Below are 17,886 nucleotides of genomic sequence, written 5' to 3' on the forward strand. Positions count from 1 at the left end.
CTGCCCCCTCTCTTTTTATTCGCATTCTTGGTGTGTTTAGCCTTCAGAGGGTTAAGTGAGGAAAGCTGGACTAGAAAATAAGCAGTCTTGGCTGCCAGGAAAGCTAGGTGTCGTAGGGGCAGGAAGAAGGTCATGGAGGCTGAAGTGCCACGAATGGTAGAGATTGAAGGGAAATGAGGTCAGAGAGCCAGGCAGAATGGAGCAGAGCAGAGAACAGACTTGATTAGGTAGAGGGGATCAGGCTGAGTCAATGCAGACAGAGAATGTCAGATACAAAAGGCTGGAAAGGATAGACTCTTGATCTCTGGATACTACTGTCCAAGAGCCAATGGTGCCTGGGAGGGAAAATTCTGGCTCCTTCTCTAAAGAAAGAACAAGACCAAGGGATCCCTAGAAAAATGATGAGCCAGCACCCCAGTGGCCGAAAAAGCCATTTCGAGTCCAGTGGGCACCACTTCCTAATGGTGAGTTCAGGCAAGTTACTTAGCTTTTTAAAACTCCACTTTTCCAAGTACATGGAAATAGTAAGAAAAGCTCCTTTCTAGGGTTGTTTCTAAAATCAACTGTGATAGTGTTGTTCAGAGCGTAGTGGAGTGTGGAGCCCTCATACTCACTATTTTTATCGATCTAAGCATAAAACAAGGAGCCTCTGAACCAAGGAAGTTGGCCAAAAGGTTTGGAAACTTTTTTTTTTTTTTTAAAGATTTTCTTTATTTATTTGACAGACAGAGATCACAAGTAGACAGAGAAGCAGGCAGAGAGATAGAGGGAGAAGCAGGCTCCCTGCTGAGCAGAGAGCCCGATGTGGGGCTCCATCCCAGGACCCTGGGATCATGACGTGAGCTGAAGGCAGAGGCTTTACCCCACTGAGCCACCCAGGCACCCCAAACATTTGGAAACTTTTAAGAGAAACTTCAGAAGAGTCTCTAGGACCTTAAAGACTAAATTGTACATACAATTTAGGGCAGGAGAAAGAAGAGGGTAGCTAAAACCTGTTTACCTCCCTGCCAAGTGGGTGCCAGGAGCCTCCCTGCTATCCAGGACGCCTGTTTCTGGGTGTCCAGAGAAGCCTCCTAAATTCCACTCAGACTTCTTGGGCTCCTGCCTCTGGAGCACCTCAGAAACCATCTTTCCAGAGGGATTCTCCACAGGCTGTTGGGGAAAGTAGGGGGTGGGGGAGGTTGGCACTAGAGAGAAGAGGACATGTTTGAAGCTGAGAGGCATTTTGGGGTCCAGAGGATCACGGAACTCAAGTTGTTTGTCAGAGAGAGAGAGCAAAAGTGAGAGAGAGGCCCAAGCAGGGAGAGCAGCAGGCAGAGGAGGAAGCAGGCTCCCGCTGAGCAAGGACCCTGATGCAGGACTCCATACCAGGATCCTGGGATCATGACCTGAGCCCAAGACAGACGCTTAACTGACTGAGCCACCCAGGCACCCCAGGCTTTGTCCTCTTGGGGGTAAGATGGGCATCCAGGCATATGTTTTCCTCAGAACCAGTAATTCCAGGGAGACAGAGAGATCCCTTCATTCATCTTATCCACCAGTCTTGGAAAAGGGCTCCCACTGGCTGCGCTCCAGGCTCATACCTCTGGATGCATGTCTGCTTGCAGAGCCTACTAGTCCCGTGCGGGGTCCCACGATTTACCACCCGCAGCTCTGGGAAGGCAGGTGAGTGGTTCCCGAGCGCTGAAGGTGCTCGGCAGATCAGAAAGATAACAGGTGTCCGCAATATCTGCTTAATCCTTTCTCTATGCACATGCATGTATAAACATAATTCAGCTTACGTTGTTAACAAAAAGATTCTAACATGTAAAGCACATTCGTATATGACTCATCAAACTTCTCCTAACCTTCACTTTTTCATGATACCGATTGCATAGAGAAGAGGGGACCTTGCTTACTGCTTTCCATTTTTCTGCTTTAGATCGATACATATTGATACTCTATTTACATACTACTATATAAAACCAAGCATCTCAAAGAAGGGGAAGACCCACGTTCGAGAAAGCAGGCCCACCCAGTAAATAAACAGCCCCATTCAGTGGTTGGAATTAAGGACATTGTCAAATCACAAGTAAAAGGAGTGGAGGGAACATTGTTGCCCATCTCTCTGGGGATTTAATTGTTTATGTGGCCCATGGAAGATAGGCAGCTGAAGATGAAGACATCAGATGGGAGAGAGTAACAAAGCAACCTGGATAGGAAAGCAGTGAGCCCATCTGTTATGTCAACCATTAATTGCTCCGTACGTGTTTCCTGAGCCCCTAACATGTATTTGGCCCTTTACTAGCTTCAGAGACATAGGCCCCGTCCCTCTAAATGTCAGCGTGTGTTGCGGATTGGCGGAGGACAGGTAGTAAACAAACAATGGCAAACGTGACGGGGACTAATTAATAAAAGGTGCTTAGAACTACGGGAGGTAGCAAAAAGGTGCAGACTTCACTTAGTTGGAACCAAAAGGGGCTTCTTTAGAACATGTCATGTAAATCTGACAGCTGGAGGAGAAGTGGGAGTCCGCTAGACAGAAGGGGAATGGAAGGGGAGGCTGCTCCAGCGTCAGGAGACGGTGCCCGCGAGGGCCCCACGGCAGAGAGAGGGACGGTGTGCTCAGAGTCTAGAGAAGGCTGGCTCAGGTGTCAGAGTGTAGACTGGAGTTGGTTGGGGGTTGGCAAGGGGACAGGGTCTTAATCACGCGCAACATTGTAGGTAACGTGTAGGGTGAGGGCGTGTGTGCTGAGGCTGGTGGGATTGGGGACAGAGGAGTGATGTGACTGTAAGGGAGCTGTTAAGAGCACACTGGGTTTGTAGAATATGGAACCATGGAAGGGAGGCACGGGTGGCTGCAGGGAGACGGGTGGGAAAGCTGCCAGGGTGGTTCAAAGGAGGGATGATGGTGGCCTGGGCTGAGGTGGTGACCAGGTGATAGAGCGACATGGGAAGATCTTAATGTCCTTGAGAGCTGGAAGGCTGGATAGATGTAGGGAATGAGAGAAAGAGTCCAGGATGATGATCAGGTTTTGGTCTGGAAAATAAAAGCCAAACCGGGGCGCCTGAGTGGCTCAGTGGGGTAAAGCCTCTGCCTTTGGCTCAGGTCATGATCCCAGGGTCCTGGGATCGAGCCCCATGTCGGGCTCTCTGCTCTGTGGGGAGCCTGCTTCTTCCTCTCTCTCTGCCTGCCTCTCTGCCTACTTATGATCTCTGTCTGTCAAATAAATAAATAAAATCTTTAAAAGAAAAAAGACAAGCCAAACCATACCAGACCCCCCCTCCCCAAAAAAGTACCTTTTGGCATCCGACTCTTGATTTTGACTCAGGTCATAATCTCAGGGTTGTGAGATGGAGTCCTGAGTTGGGCTTCGAGCTCCATGGAGAATCTGCTTCTCTCTCTCTCCCTCCGCCCCCTCCCGCTGCACGTGCACGTGCTCACACGAGCTCTCTCTCTCTTTCTCAAACAAATAAATACATCTTTAAAAAAAAAAAAAGATTTTACTTATTTATTTGGCACAGAGAGAGAGAGAGATCACAAGAAGGCAGAGAACGGGGGTGGGGAGCAGGCTCCCTGCTGAGCAGAGAATCTGATGTGGGACTGGATCCCAGAACCCTGAGATCATGAAGGCAGAGGCTTAACCCACTGAGCCACCCAGATGCCCAGCAAATAAATAAGTCTTAAAAACAACAACAACAACAACAACAACAAAAAGTGCCTTTACCAAGAATCCTGGAGGAGAAACATTTCGGAGCAGTAAATGGTGAGCTCAGTGTAGGAGAAGTTGAGTGTGAGGTACAAATGAGACAGACAGGTGGAAATTTTAAATACATAGACATGGAGAAGTCAGGGTATCGTTCACTTGAACTCATCACACCAAACCACCTTGTTCTGAGAGTTTGGACTTGAATTACATGGATATTGTCAACCCGTTCATACTATGCCACGTGTGAAGAGTCACCTGCGTGTGTCGGCTTAATTTTTGCTTCCTGCTCACATGATTTCTTAGCTAAGATAAGTCCTCACTTAGTGTAAGCCTTTATCTAAAATGTTAGTATTCTGGAAATAAAATTTCTTTATTTTGTAGATTTTGAAAGACACAACGAGCAAACAATCCAGTGAGGCCCAATTAGGGGATTGAAGGGAAGGAACTAATGTTCTAAATAGCAGCTGGTCTATTTATTTTTATTATTTTTATTTATTATTATTTTATTATTATCTATTATTTTTAAAAATAGTTTTCTTTTTTTTTTAAGATTTTATTTATTTGACAGACAGAGATCATAAGTAGACAGAGAGGCAGGCAGAGAGAAAGAGGGAGAAGCAGACTCCCTGCTGAGCAGAGAGCCTGATGTGGGGCTCCATCCCAGGACCCTGGGATCATGACCTGAGCCAAAGGCAGAGGCTTTAACCCACTGAGCCACCCAGGTGTCCCTTGTTTTCTTTTTTTTAAAAGATTTTATTTATTAATTTGAGAGAGAGAGGGCAAAATCTGGGGGAGGGGCAGAGGGAGAAGCGGGCTCTCTGCTGACAGGGAGCCTGATGCGGGGCTTGATCCCAGGACCCTGAGATCATGACCCAAGGAGAATGCAGACGCTTAACTGGCTGAGCCACCTAGGCGCCCCTCTGTGACATTTTGGATTAAATACCTTACTTGTGTTTTATTTTCTAACAAGTGAGGGTCTTGAAATACTATTATATGCCAAACTTTGCCTTCCTTAGCAGGCTAATGGCCTTCTCAACTCACCAAACCGTGCTTCTGTAAATATTTCTGTTTCGTAAATACTTTCTCTGTTTTGTAAATACTTAGGAACCTAAGAGCTATTTAAGTGTGCCTCATTACAAAGAAACACAACCATCAGCCCTGAGTTCGGAGAGACAAACTCACACACAACTGATCACTTTGAAGAATGAGGCGTATTTTATGGGCGGTTCCCCATTAAGGAAGCAACCCTCAAGAGAAAAACCATAAAGCGGAGTGTTCAGTTAGCCTCGGGCTCTTCCTCTCTGAATTTGTGGCTGAACGTGATTATGTTTGTGTTCCAGTACAATATGTAACAGGAACTGATTAAAGATGGTCTTTCCTACCTCCTAAGCATCTGTCACTTCTTCCCCTAATCTCCATCGATACCTACCACCTCCGATTTAGTTTAGGCTCTCTCCGTGTGTGGTGGGACCGAAGTTCTGCAGCCAGGCTGAGCTAGGTCCACACCGGTTAGTAGGAGAATCCCAGGTCAGCTGAAGTCTTTTGTAAACCCAGGCTCACCTTTCTGCTTCTCTAAGACCCCAATTATCTTTCAAGACCCCTAAAGACTAGTATTATAAGCCTTTGTAATACCTATGGCTCGGCCAAAAGAGCTTCTGGCCAGAAATACCTGTATCTAAAAGAAATGACTGTATAATGCAGTTACACTCTTTGTAGAACTAAGAGTTTTGAAAGTGACAGATTATTCTTATTGGGTAGTTCGACAGGGCATGGAAATTCTACAGAACTATTTAGCGCTGGTGGGAGAAAGTGTGTGGATACCCATTTAGAGCAGCTATAGACAGAGGTCAGACTCTGAAAAAACCGAAATGCCATCCTCTCATCCCCCTCTTTAGTGTCCGGCAAGGAGCCTGTGTCCAATGCTCCCATGCTGCTCCCTGGGCACCCCCCCACCGCCCGTCTAGCAAAGGCCTGGGTCCTTTCTTGAATCTCATGCCCAGAACCTCCTCCTGCCTTCTGGTGAAAATGGTTCCTTGTCCTCAGGTATTAGCAGCATAAGAATGGTCAGACACATGAGTTCATAGGATGCCTCCTCTCCAAAGAAGGAATCCTCCAGGAGCAGAATTTCAGCTACCTCGAGAGGAAGGGGAGAAAAACATGGTGAACCTAGGGTCCTCCTGATACACGCGGTCACAAATTCGTGGTGCGGTTACTGGTCTGCCCTTGCTCAACAGTGTTCCCGTGCCAGCCTCCAGGTTAGACCCAGTTCTGTCCTTCAGCCTCTGCCTGACCCCGTGCACGTTCTGCTTGAGGGCAGGAGTCTTCCTTCTGAATGAAGGGTTTCCCCTAAAGAAATTGGCTGAGTGGTATGGCTCCCACCGATGAGTCAGAAAATGTAGCCTCTGATCCCTGCAACACCGTTTCCTAACTAACTACGTAACCTCGGGCAAGCCACTTAACCTCTCTGAGGAGCCACATCCTAGATTCAAATCGGGATAATAATACCTTCTCTGCATCCGTACGACTGGTTATTTCAAAGAACGAGTGAGATAATAAAGGGGAACTGGCCTTGAGATTTGTAAAATGTAAGATATTAGTACTGAAGGGTGACAGCTTCCCTCACCCCATCCGGTTATTTTAAACACATAATACAAGATCTTTCCATATTGCTGGCAATATGGAAGGAAACAGCTGCTGGTCCAAGCCAATTTTAGAAACACGCGTTTTCACAAAAGGAAGAATCAACTTCACAACAACTTTGCTGGCACAGGACGGGCATTGCAGACCACGATGTAGAGATGGCCCAGCAGGTGTCAGCAGAGAACCAAGTTTTGGTACTCCGCAGGCTCGCCGAGGGGTGGAGGGGACACGGGGCCTGGCGGCTGCGACAGTGCTGGCAGGAGTCTGCCCGGTCCAATCCTGCCGGGCTGCGGGTGGGCAGATTGGGACCCAGAGGTGGAGACAACCCTCCAGCTCTACCTACGGAGCTCTGGTGGGCTCCAGGATACTCTCCCTTGCAGGGGTCCCTCCCGTTCTTGAATTGGGCAATTCCGTGTCCCTCTTCTGTCTTCAGGACACGTGCTACCACTTGGAAAACTTGTGTCAAAGGAACGAAAGGTTTTGTTTCTTTACAGAAACATAACTTTGGAAATGATTTCTCCTTTCCCCTTTCAAACCAGAATTGTTTTGAATGTGTGGCTTTTTACCTACCCTTCTTTCTCCTTCTTTAACACTCAGCTCACTCACTGGAAACCAATCCCCAGCTATTCAGATGCGGTAACTCAGATAAACAATACAGCTTTCACAAGGCTAACGCATTGAGCATGGCAAGCACTGTTTCAGAAACCAAACAGAGCCTGTTGAATGAAGTACCAACTCTTACATGTTAAAGATGGCCTCTTTGGCGGCATGATTTCATTGCAAATATATGTGAGTCTACGTCACAGTGTGCCATATTGAAATGGGTCCTACTATTATGCTTTATGAGGTCTGAGGTCTTTCCTGTCTGGGTTTGATGAAGGTGACTTGAAGAGATGGAGAGAAGCTCTTTGCAACAGGATAAAACTCCAAACTGCTTGCTTGTCCTTCTCCCCAGTCTCTAAGACCGCCAGTGAGTCCACAAGTGTGTGTGTATATTGTGTATGTGGTGGGGGGCAGTGGTACACATGTGTGCAGTGGTACCTCTTAGTGATGGAAGGAAGGACGTGTGTGAGAAACTCTGTAAGAGGAAAGGGCAAATGATCAGGCCCAGAAGGTTATCTGAGGCTCTGAAGCCAGATCTGCGGGCAGGAGGTCAGGGGCACGGCCATGATTACATAAAGAGATGGCCATCTACCAGTCTCCCACACCTGGGCAATGAGAAAAAGGCAAAGGAAGAAATTAGTGGTTATGGACCTTTTGGTTCTATTGCATTGTTATCTGCCTTTCCTATCCCATATCAAAGTCTAACTATCTTCAGAAAAACTCAGGAACTGGAGTTCTGGAAGAACTAAAGTCTCCAGGAAAAGGGATTAGGGACTGCTTAGAATAATACAAAGTAAGTGTGTGTGTGTGTGTGTGTGGTCTCTAGAGTCCTAATCTCCAGTATGTAGCATCCACAAGGAACAGAGCTCCCATACCCACAGCCTAATGTGAGCGCTGAGCCCCACAGTCTATAAATCTTGAGTTGGAAGAATGAAGGCAGAATACAAGCAGATTCCTGCATTACTGGCAATCTCTCTATCCTCAGCTGGGTAGCTATATTTCCTTCTCTTTCCGGACTGTGAATATTTAATTATTTCCTTCTTTGTCTTTGAAACCAGGAGGTACCTTGATTGAAATAACATTCAAAATAAAGGGGTGTGGAAGAGTCCCAAGTCCACAGAGCAACTGCCTTGCACGTTATTTTGCCTAGCACGTACAAAAAGAAGAAGAAGAAGGGGAGGGAGGAGGAGGAGGAGGGGGCAGAGGAGGAGGAGAAAGGAAAAACAGAAAGGGATAGCAGATCTGGACCCTCAAGCCCTCACAGAGTTAGGTTACTTCAGTAAACAGAGGTCAACAGTCACTCTCTTTGAGCTTCTATGCTCAGTTGGTGTGTATTTGCGTCCTGGGGTTTAGGACAAGAATTTGCACTGGTGATTTCAATATGGGGGGTGAAAGACAGGGACAACCAAAGAGTAAGGGGACCCATCTCTTACTCCCATCAATGCATTGACCTCTGATTTAGGTCCCTTCTTTCAATCCTAGGTCCCCATAAGCAAAAGTGTTCCATTACAAAAGGGGCCTTATCTGGCATTGTCCATTCCCAGTACCTGAAATCCGTTTTTTTTGTTGTTGTTTTTTTGGGTTTTTTTTTGGCTGTGCGTCTACCCAGCAAAAGAGAAGGGGAGAGTTGAATGCATTAAAGACAGCCATCAGAACTGATCAAAACCCCCTGCTCTTGTGGTCTTTCAGTATCAACAACTACTTCTTTAGCTCTATTTTCAATTGTAGTTTGCCAGCACAGCTTTGCAGCCTCTGACGAAATTGTCTTTACAGATGAGCTTCCTCAAAGAAGCACGGCCCCATTTAAGCTCAAGTTGATGCAGCGAAGTGAGGCGCTCTTGGCGCCTGCTAGAGCGGGGAGCCTCGTGGCTACGGGGCCCCGGGAAGCCCTCGCCTCTCTGCCCCCAGGGCCTCCCCGCCCCTCTCAATTGCTCTGGACCAGTTCATTTCGCCACAGCTCGGAGCCGCTCGGAAAGCAAAGATTAAAGGGGAAAGTCGCAGCTGTATATTTATATTTTCATTGCTAGAAGGGAATTGATTTCCGTGCATTTATTTTGGTAGTTGTAATACACAAGGGCGGATTTGCGTCACCCGAGCAACTTGTCGGTGGAGATAAAGTTGCACAAATATTGAAAGGGGAAGTGCTAGGAGTCATTATAGAGTTTTTCTCCGGAAGAAATAAGGATTTCTGCAGTATCCTAAAATACTAACGCCGCTTCTATTTTGAGACCAATCTCGCAGGCACATCCGCTCATTTAGTACGAGTTTGAGCCCATCAAAAAACAGGAGATGACCTGAACTCCGGCGAGCCCGGGGCTTCCTGCTGCTTTCTTGGTTCTGGGGGGTGGGTAGTCAGGAGGAGGGGAGTCAGCGGGCTCAGCAGAGGGCGAGGGGCCCGCAGCCTTGACACCTGATCCTGGGGAAGGGGTGTGTGTCGGGGGTGGGGGCGGTGGGGGAAGCAGAAGGTCCTTCCACAGGTTTCCTTTTTGGCCTTTCCCTCCAGGTGGCCCGGGTGGCGCCAGCACGGTTGCAAAGGAACCGAGGGCCGGGAAGAGCAGGGGGCGCACAAGAAGTTGCAATTTAGAACCAAGCCCTGGCCTTTCGGGGACACAGAGGAGGAGCGCGCAGAGAGGCTAGGAGTCCGCAGGAGAGTCCTGCTCCAGGGTCTCGGCTCCGCTCCGCCTGCCCCTGGCTTCCGGCCTTGAAATGCTACAGAAACGGGTCGTGGATGCCTCGGGACACCCAGAGGGTCCGCGTTCCGCCTAGACTAAACGCCGCGCCCAACCCCGAGAGATGCGTCTTATTCGGGGGCGGAAGGCAGGGGTGAGGCCTAAACATGCCTCCTTCAGAACCTTGAGTTTGAACTTAGGCGCTGCTGATTGAATGTTTGCAGTCAAACTGGAATTAGAAGTGACACTAGAAAAAAGAAGAAAAGGGGATTTATGCCCGTTCTCACAGCCACTCGCGAAGATGACTGTCCCTGGGAGCTGTGAAGGCCTCACCCTTCCAGCAGAGTCCTGCGACAGTCCCTGCCCCTGTCTGCAACGCCCCCACTGGGGCACTTGAAGAAGGGCGGCCTTATACCTGTCACTCCTTTGCCTCTGGCTAGAAAGGGGTCTGGTCTTCCTGGATCTCTTACCCCCATGCCAGTGTCCTCAGGCGAGCCAACCACTTCAGATTTTCTCTGGAAATAACACCTTTGTCCCTGCAAGTCACGAAAACCCTTCAGTGAAAAAGCGACCTAGAGACGGAGAAAGACAGGGAGCTGATGGAAGCACCGGTAGGGGACAGGCGTGTCGCGGCGCTGCCACAAAGAAGTGATTGATCACTTACTTTCCTGGAGAAAGTCAAAAGCTTAAAATGTCAGCATCTGCCACAAGAGGCCAGAAACCACTAGAAATAAATTTAAGCAGCCCAAATCCTGAATTTGACCTAGGTATGGCAAATTCAGTTGCCTTCCTGGGTTGATTTGATAAGACCTCTTTGGGACGAAGTGAAATAAGAAATGTCACAGAACCTTTGATGCAATTGTATTAAAAGTCTCTTGGGGGGAGGGAGACACGCGGCAGAAGCACAGAAGTTCCATTAAGAGATGCTTATTAGGGCAATCGAAAACAAAAGATTAAGTGGTTTCATTATTGCTATTATTTTATTTTCTTCCTGAAAATGTGCAAGAAGAGCTCATCTGGGTGGCCTGTGGTTTATTTGGGAGAGGGGTGGGGAAATCCGTAATTTAAAAGAGAACGAATTCTTAAAATAGAGATGTTGACGTTGCAGAAAACCCCACTACATCCACCCTGCGCTCTAAGGACCCAAAGCACGAAGGCACGGCGTCGGTCTCCACTGCAACTTCTTCTGCGACCAGGCCCAAGGGGTTCCTGGGGAAACAGTCACTGAATTGAAAGTAGTATTTAACCCCAAGGAAATGTGCTCTTGTGGGCACTTGCAAAACAATGGGCCCCACGTGATCTGGGGATGTGGTGGAGCTGGGAGGGTGACATTTCCTACAAGGTGCAGCAGAGGAGGGGACGCGCGTGCCGCTTTCCCGGGTTTCGGAGGGCGGCCTGTTTGGTTGTCGCCTGAGGCTCGGGAGAGGGTTTGGCTGCGTCCAAGGGAGAGGTTCGGAGACATCCATCTTATTTTGTTTGAAAAGTTACTCGTCCAAATTGTCGCTGGGTGACAGCTTGGACTGAAGCTAATTGGCGATCGCCCCTCCCCTCCTCCGTGAGGGTCTCCGAGGCTGCGAGGCAGCCGCAGGGCTAAACTGGGCGGGGACTTTGGACCCCAGCTTTCCCGCGCCAGAGCTCAGAGCGGAGCCGCTCGGCTGCGGCAGCCCACGAAGGAAGAGGACACCGACTTCCCGGAGACAGGCAGAGCGAAGACAAATCAGGCCCGAGTGAAGTCAGGAGGAGGGAACCTGGGGGCCGCCCCCGTGCTCCTGGAGGCGGGCTTTGCACCCGTGAAAATACACGGGAGCACCAGCCACTCTGGGGAAAAGCTAGCGCTGGGACCAGCTCTCCGCGTCCGATGTCGGTCTGGAGCTGCCGAAGTTAGCGGAGGGTCAGAATTCCTTGCAGGCGCCGCCCGGGCCGTTACGCGCGGGACCGCGCTCAGCCCACGCGGCAGCAGCAAACACTTTGGCGTGGCCGGGGCGTGGCCGAGGCGGTGCGCCACGCCCCTCTTTCCCAATTCCCCTCCACTCCCCGCTCCCATTGGTCACGAGGATGGCCAATGAGCGCTCGGATCGAGGTCCTACCCTGGGTCTGACTCCGAAGCTCCTGCCAAAACTTTGGGAGTTTTTAGAGAGGAGTTTTTTTTTTTTTTTTTTTTTTCCCCCCCTATTACTTTTTTTTTTTTTTTTTAAACTAACGGATTATTATTGTTGTTGTTTTAAATTTAGCTCTTAGGGCTTAGCTGTTTGGGTTTTCTTTCGGTGCCGGCCCCTGTCTCCCCGGCTTCCCCGGCGTGTGCGGAGCCGCGGCCCCCGCCGCCCAGCTGCTCCAGCGCCCCTCGCTCGCCTCCAGCCCGCGGGGAGCGCGGGCGCTGCGCCGCCTTTAAAGTGAGGCCAGGGGCCGAGGCTGTGACCGGCCGGGATCCGGGCCTCGCCTCTTCCCTCGGCGGCGCTAGGGCTCCCTGGCCGGTGTTCAGTGCGGACGGAGAAGCGAAAGCGGATCGTCCCCGGCTGGACCTCGGCTGGACCTCCGCTGGCCCCGGGACTCAGCGTTCTCCCTCCGCGAACCCACCCACCCACTCGGCCGGGCCTGGCCCGGCCGCGGCGGCAGCTCGGCGCACCCAGCCAGAATGTTCGCCGCCGGGCTGGCTCCCTTCTACGCCTCCAACTTCAGCCTCTGGTCGGCCGCCTACTGCTCCTCGGCCGGCCCGGGCGGCTGCGCCTTCCCCTTGGACCCCGCCGCGGTCAAGAAACCCTCCTTCTGCATCGCAGACATCCTGCACGCCGGCGTGGGGGAGCCAGGGGCGGCCGCAGAGGGTCTGGCGGGGGCCTCGGCCGCCGCCCTCACCGCGCACTTGGGCTCGGCTCACCCGCACGCCTCTTTCCAAGCGGCCGCCAGATCCCCGCTTCGACCCACCCCGGTGGTGGCGCCCTCCGAAGTCCCGGCTGGCTTCCCGCAGCGGCTGTCTCCGCTCTCAGCCGCCTACCACCACCATCACCCGCAGCAACAGCAGCAGCAACAGCCGCCTCAGCAGCAGCAGCCTCCGCCTCCACCCCGGGCTGGCGCCTTGCAGCCCCCGGTCTCCGGGGCGCGGGTGGCCCCAAACCCCCCGCACAGCGGCTCGGCCCCGGCCCCCTCTAGCAAGGACCTCAAATTTGGAATTGATCGCATTTTGTCTGCAGAATTTGACCCCAAAGTCAAGGAAGGCAACACGCTGAGAGGTAGGTCTTCGGCGAGAGGCTGCAGGCCTCTGACCACGGCCCTGGCGCACTCACTCCCTGGTCCCAGGGCCATTTGGGATGCCTTCCAGTATTTGCACAATTAAGGACAAACGGGTAAAATGAGGGAGAGGAGAATGAACTTCAAGAAGACTGTGAAACGATAGGTTTAAAACTCACCTGCTCCGCGTTAAAAAAAAAAAAAAAAGATTCCGGGGATGCTTTAAAAACGCACGTCACGGAATCATTATTCATAAAAATCGTTGGTCTAAATATTTGCTGAAATGACTATCATCTGTCTCTTGAATCTGGTATGGAGAGAGAGAACTATATTAATTGGAGAGGGAAAGCCCTTTTGGGGAACACTTTCTCTTGCATTTATCTGATTTCTAGTGAAATTCTACTCAAGGAATGTAGATAAACAAAATAGAGTCTCGGCTCCCAAGAGAAGGCAGAGTTTGGGCTCCTTCACGGGGGAGGGGGCAGGTCTGTGGAATTCTAACCAGGCACCTGGAAGTGACTTCCTTTTGGCCGTTTTATGCAAAGCCCTTCCTTGCTGTACGTGTGGACGTGGACCTATGGGCTCCACGCAGGAACACTTTGCGCATCGCCCCTTGGCCACTGTCGGGAGAGAGGGGTTTTGGCGCAGAGACAAGGGTCTCTCCTGACTTTGCTCCAGGAAAACCCAATCGAGGGGGATGGGAGGAACAACTCAGCCCGAGAGTGTGATTTTGCCTGAGGTGTAACCGGCTCTTCTTTTCCCTCCTCTCCAGACCTCACCTCCCTGCTAACCAGCGGGCGGCCCGCAGGGGTGCACCTCCCGGGCCTGCAGCCTTCCGCCGGGCAGTTCTTCGCGTCTCTAGATCCCATTAACGAGGCTTCTGCCATCCTGAGTCCCTTAAGCTCGAACCCGAGGAATTCAGTTCAGCATCAGTTTCAAGACACGTTTCCAGGTACGGAAACCCTCCCGAGCGACGGCTTAATGGGGCAAGTCCACTGACTCAGGACTGACGCCTCACGTGGCCCCGGCGGTGCCCCAATCCTGGAGTTGGTGCAGGAAGCTACCAAGTCCGGAGACAGAAACCGAAAGAGTTCTCAGATAGCTAGCTCACTCTTCCGTCGGCTCCCTGGGGGCAGGGGTTGGGGGGCCTGGGGGTACAGAGAAGGTGTGTGCGTGGGCGGGCGGGGTGGGGTGAAGGGGCTTTCCCTAGTCTTTTCGCCAGAGAGTGGCTTGAAAATGCAGCAAGAGGTGTTGCTTTTTAACATACACAGAGTTAGGAGGTGACCTCCGACACTTTGTCCAAGGAGGTTCCGTCTTGCAAGAACACGTTGGCAAGAACGTGTACATACACACAGGTACACACGTACACACACGAGAGTCAAAGCTGTCATCTCCGCATCCTTCAGGCCCAAGGGACATTTTCGCATGCCCCAAAGCCCACGTGTTAGGTTTATGTTTTTTCTTTGGAATTAAACGACGAAACGCGGGACTTCACACCATCCTCGCTTTCGGCCTTGAGCCTGAAGTCTTAAGAGCTGTAGGATTCCTTTTTAGAAAGTCCATTCCGGGTCTGCGTGAAGGGCTCTCTGAATGGGGGCCGCTGTTCACGCAACACAGCCTCAAGCCGCACAGCGAGTCCCGGGCCCGCAGAGCACGGACGGGAGCACTGACGGGTCCCCCTGTCTTTCTCTTGCTCCCGCTACCGCCCGGCGGCAGGTCCCTACGCCGTGCTTACGAAGGACACCATGCCGCAGACCTACAAAAGGAAGCGCTCCTGGTCACGGGCGGTCTTCTCCAACCTGCAGAGGAAAGGCCTGGAGAAGAGGTTTGAGATCCAGAAGTACGTGACGAAGCCCGACCGAAAGCAACTGGCCGCGATGCTAGGCCTCACGGACGCCCAGGTAAGCCGACTCGGGCTCCCGCGCCCAGCCCCCTCGCGGGGTGGGGGGCAGCAGCCGCACGGCCTGGCCCCAGGCCTCCCTCCACCCCGGCTCACTGCGCGTTTGCGGCGGAAACGCATGGTCTTGGATTTCTGGAGACATTGTAGGCGTCGAAACTTGAGTCTGGAGGAGGGGGGATGGGAGGGAAAGAGGATGGAAAGCATAGCCCATCCCCAAAGATGTATGTCAACAAGTACAGCCGGTTTATTTTGGCCAACAGGCGAAAGAACCGCGGAGAAAGCAAATAGGCCGCAGGAGATAATAATTATGTACTCGACTGCAGTGCCGTTCGCTGTAGGAGGCAGTTGATTTCAGAAGAGATAAAAATCCAAAGTCGAGAGATTGTTGGTTTCTTTCTTTTTTTTTTTTTTTTTTTTCTTTTTTCCTCCCGACCTTCCTCCCTCCTCCTCCTGCTGCTGCCGCTGGATTGTGAAATCCCCATTTGTGAGGAAGTGAAAACATCATTTCAAACGGAATGACTTAGCCCCAGCAGGGCCAGGAGTGCACACAGCGGCAGCCGCAGTCGGGCCGACTTTCTAACGGGCATAAGCTCTCAAGAAAAATCTCTGGGGGGGGGGGGGGGGGCAGGGGAGTGAGAGAGAGAAAGAAAGAAAGATTTTCTTAAAACACCCAAGAGCGTTTCAGCAGGTTCTGCCTACTTGATTTTTTTTTTTTTCAGGACAATGGCGAATCTGTCGTGTTGGAGTTCAATTTCTGAATTCAATTTTTTTTTTCTTTTCTCCAATTCAAGAACTGTACTTTTTTTTGGGGGGGGGGGTTGAAAATAGAAGAGTCACCATTCTTCCAAACCCCACAGCGGTGACCTTTGCTCCCTGGGGGTTCAATGTTCTGAGTAGGGCAGAAGTCAAAGGCAGGTACCTTTTCATAGCTCCTTTAGGGTCCCCCTCGCCCCCCCCACCTTGTCTTTCTGCCTCCATTACACAGCTCCCCTCCCCAACATACCCTGGAAGAGCCCAGCCGTTTTCCACCAGCTGTGGATGTTATTTTTAAAAGGGAAGCTGGGACTTGTGTGAACAGCATTGGGTCCCCCAGGGGACTGTATATATTTATATAGATTATCCACCCCATCCCTACCCCCTTCCTCCACTTTGCACAGGTTTAATGCCGGCATATTCTAAGGCTGCAGAAGGAGGAGTTCATTCCGGCCAGGGGCAGGGTCCTTATCAGCTTCTGAGTACACACATGCCAAGGAAATGCTCCTCTACTGAAGGTCCGGCAATGCCCCCACCCCAGTGGGATTAACTCTTCGAATCCTCTTTTCCCTCTGTGTTTCCCACGGTTTCTCTTTAAGAATTGCTTTTGTAGAAACTTGTCTTGGGTGCTGGCAGTCGAGGAGGGGACCAGCTTTGCAAGAATTCTTAACATTGGTTCACCAAACCCTTAAAATCCTGGGTATTTTTTTTTTTTTTCTGGGCCAAGGGTCCATAACTTAATCAGATTCTTGGGGAGTCCTGGCTCAAATGGGGTTAAGAAGCCTTGATTTAGAACAGAAATCGCTTCGTTTGAGGGCGAGGTGCAGGACTCCGCCTTTAGGAAAGCATCCAGGTTATTTCAGGACCCGGTCTGGAGGGCTACATTTTGAGAAACAGTTCTCGTGGGTTCCCTAGGCGAGGGTCCCCGGCGATGTCGTTGTTTTCCTGGGCTGCCTCGGCGCCTGAGCCGAGCCCAGTGCCCGGCCCGTGGCAGAGGTGCTGGGGCCCCGGGCTCCAGGCTGCGCGCGAGCCGAGCGTCGCGAGCCCACGTCTCATCTCGGTGTCCCTTCTTGTCTTCCCACGTGCTGCGGCGCAGGTGAAGGTGTGGTTCCAGAACCGACGGATGAAGTGGCGGCACTCCAAGGAGGCCCAGGCCCAGAAGGACAAGGACAAAGAGGCGGGCGAGAAGCCGTCGGGCGGAGGAGCGGCTGCGGACGGCGAGCAGGAGGAGCGGAGCCTCAGCCGCTCGGAGGGCGAGGCCGAGAGCGAGAGCAGCGACTCCGAGTCTCTGGACATGGCCCCCAGCGACACGGAGCGGACTGAGGGGGGCGAGCGGTCTCTGCACCAGACCACGGTCATCAAGGCCTCGGCCGCGGGCGCCCTCCTCCCGGCCAGCGGCGGCGGGAGCGCGGGAAGCGGCGGCGGCAGCGGCGGCTTCAGCTTCGCCAGCCTCGGCGGCGGCGGCGGCGGCGGTGGCGGCCTGGGGAGCGGGGGCGGCGGCGCCTCGGAGCTGCTGCCGGCGCCCCAGCCCACCCTCAGCGGCGCTCCGCAGAGCCCCGAGCCCGCCCAGGCACCGCTGGGCGGCCTGTAGACTGCACGAGGCATGGCCCCGGGGCCCGCGTGCCGCCCCCAGCCTCCCAGGGTGGGCTGGATTTTGCGCCTGCTTTGTGTTGGCGGTGGGGCTGGGACCAGAGACGCCACAGCGGAGCTACCTTGCCCAAGGTCCCACCTGCCCGTCGCTGTCGCGCTGGTGCCCAGAGCCCAGGGGGCCTCAGGACCCCCGCCGGAAGACCCGGCGCAGGCTAAAACTTCTCCCTGGCATCGAGCAGTTCACACTGTGAAGTGTCGGAGGAAACAGTTCCTCCCCGCACTTGGGGGGGTTGTGGCGCAAAGACGAGCTGCACTTAAGACGCCATGAACTTGTAAATAAAATGTTTACTACGGTTTGTAAAGGCCGCTTGGTTTGCTGGGGCCGTGCTGTCGTGAAAGCCGGGGATCAGCCGAGCTCCGGGCACAGCATGTCACAGCAGCTGGAGGTGGGGGACTAGGGCTTTGGGATTGGGGGAAGTCCTGCAACCTCAGAGTGGCCTTGCTGCAGAGATAGGCTTCAAGTTCAGAGGCCTCCTTGGCCATAAGCTTTGCTTCCCCGCCACTGAACCGGTGTTCCACGACCCTGAGTGTGGCCAGAAGGCAGAGGTGGTCACAGAATCGGTTAGGCCCATGGGGCAGATGGCCTCCCCACCCTGACTCAGGACACAGAGTGGGCCCGTGGCCTTTCCTTTGCTGGCGAGTATCCAGACTTGGAGTGGGGAAGGTGGTGAGGCAGGTGGCCAGTTTAGCCACAGTGGGTACTTACATAGGCGGCCACTCAAAGTCGGAAGTCCATAGCGGAACTTTTAGGCAGTTCCAA

General features: G+C 52.3%; 1 protein-coding gene across 1 annotated transcript; it reads left to right on the top strand.

Annotated features, from left to right (window-relative positions):
- The first annotated feature begins 11,976 nt into the window (after positions 1 to 11,976).
- On the top strand, positions 11,977 to 17,428 carry HLX (H2.0 like homeobox). Its single transcript, XM_059414113.1, has 4 exons — positions 11,977 to 12,825; positions 13,596 to 13,775; positions 14,540 to 14,724; positions 16,573 to 17,428. The coding sequence occupies exons 1-4, from the start codon at positions 12,234 to 12,236 to the stop codon at positions 17,065 to 17,067; spliced, it is 1,452 nt and encodes a 483-aa protein (XP_059270096.1). The 5' UTR covers positions 11,977 to 12,233; the 3' UTR covers positions 17,068 to 17,428.
- The last annotated feature ends 458 nt before the right edge of the window (positions 17,429 to 17,886 follow it).

The sequence above is a fragment of the Mustela nigripes genome, chromosome 10 (assembly GCF_022355385.1).
Source record: "Mustela nigripes isolate SB6536 chromosome 10, MUSNIG.SB6536, whole genome shotgun sequence".
In the NCBI taxonomy this organism is placed as follows: Eukaryota; Metazoa; Chordata; class Mammalia; order Carnivora; family Mustelidae; genus Mustela; species Mustela nigripes.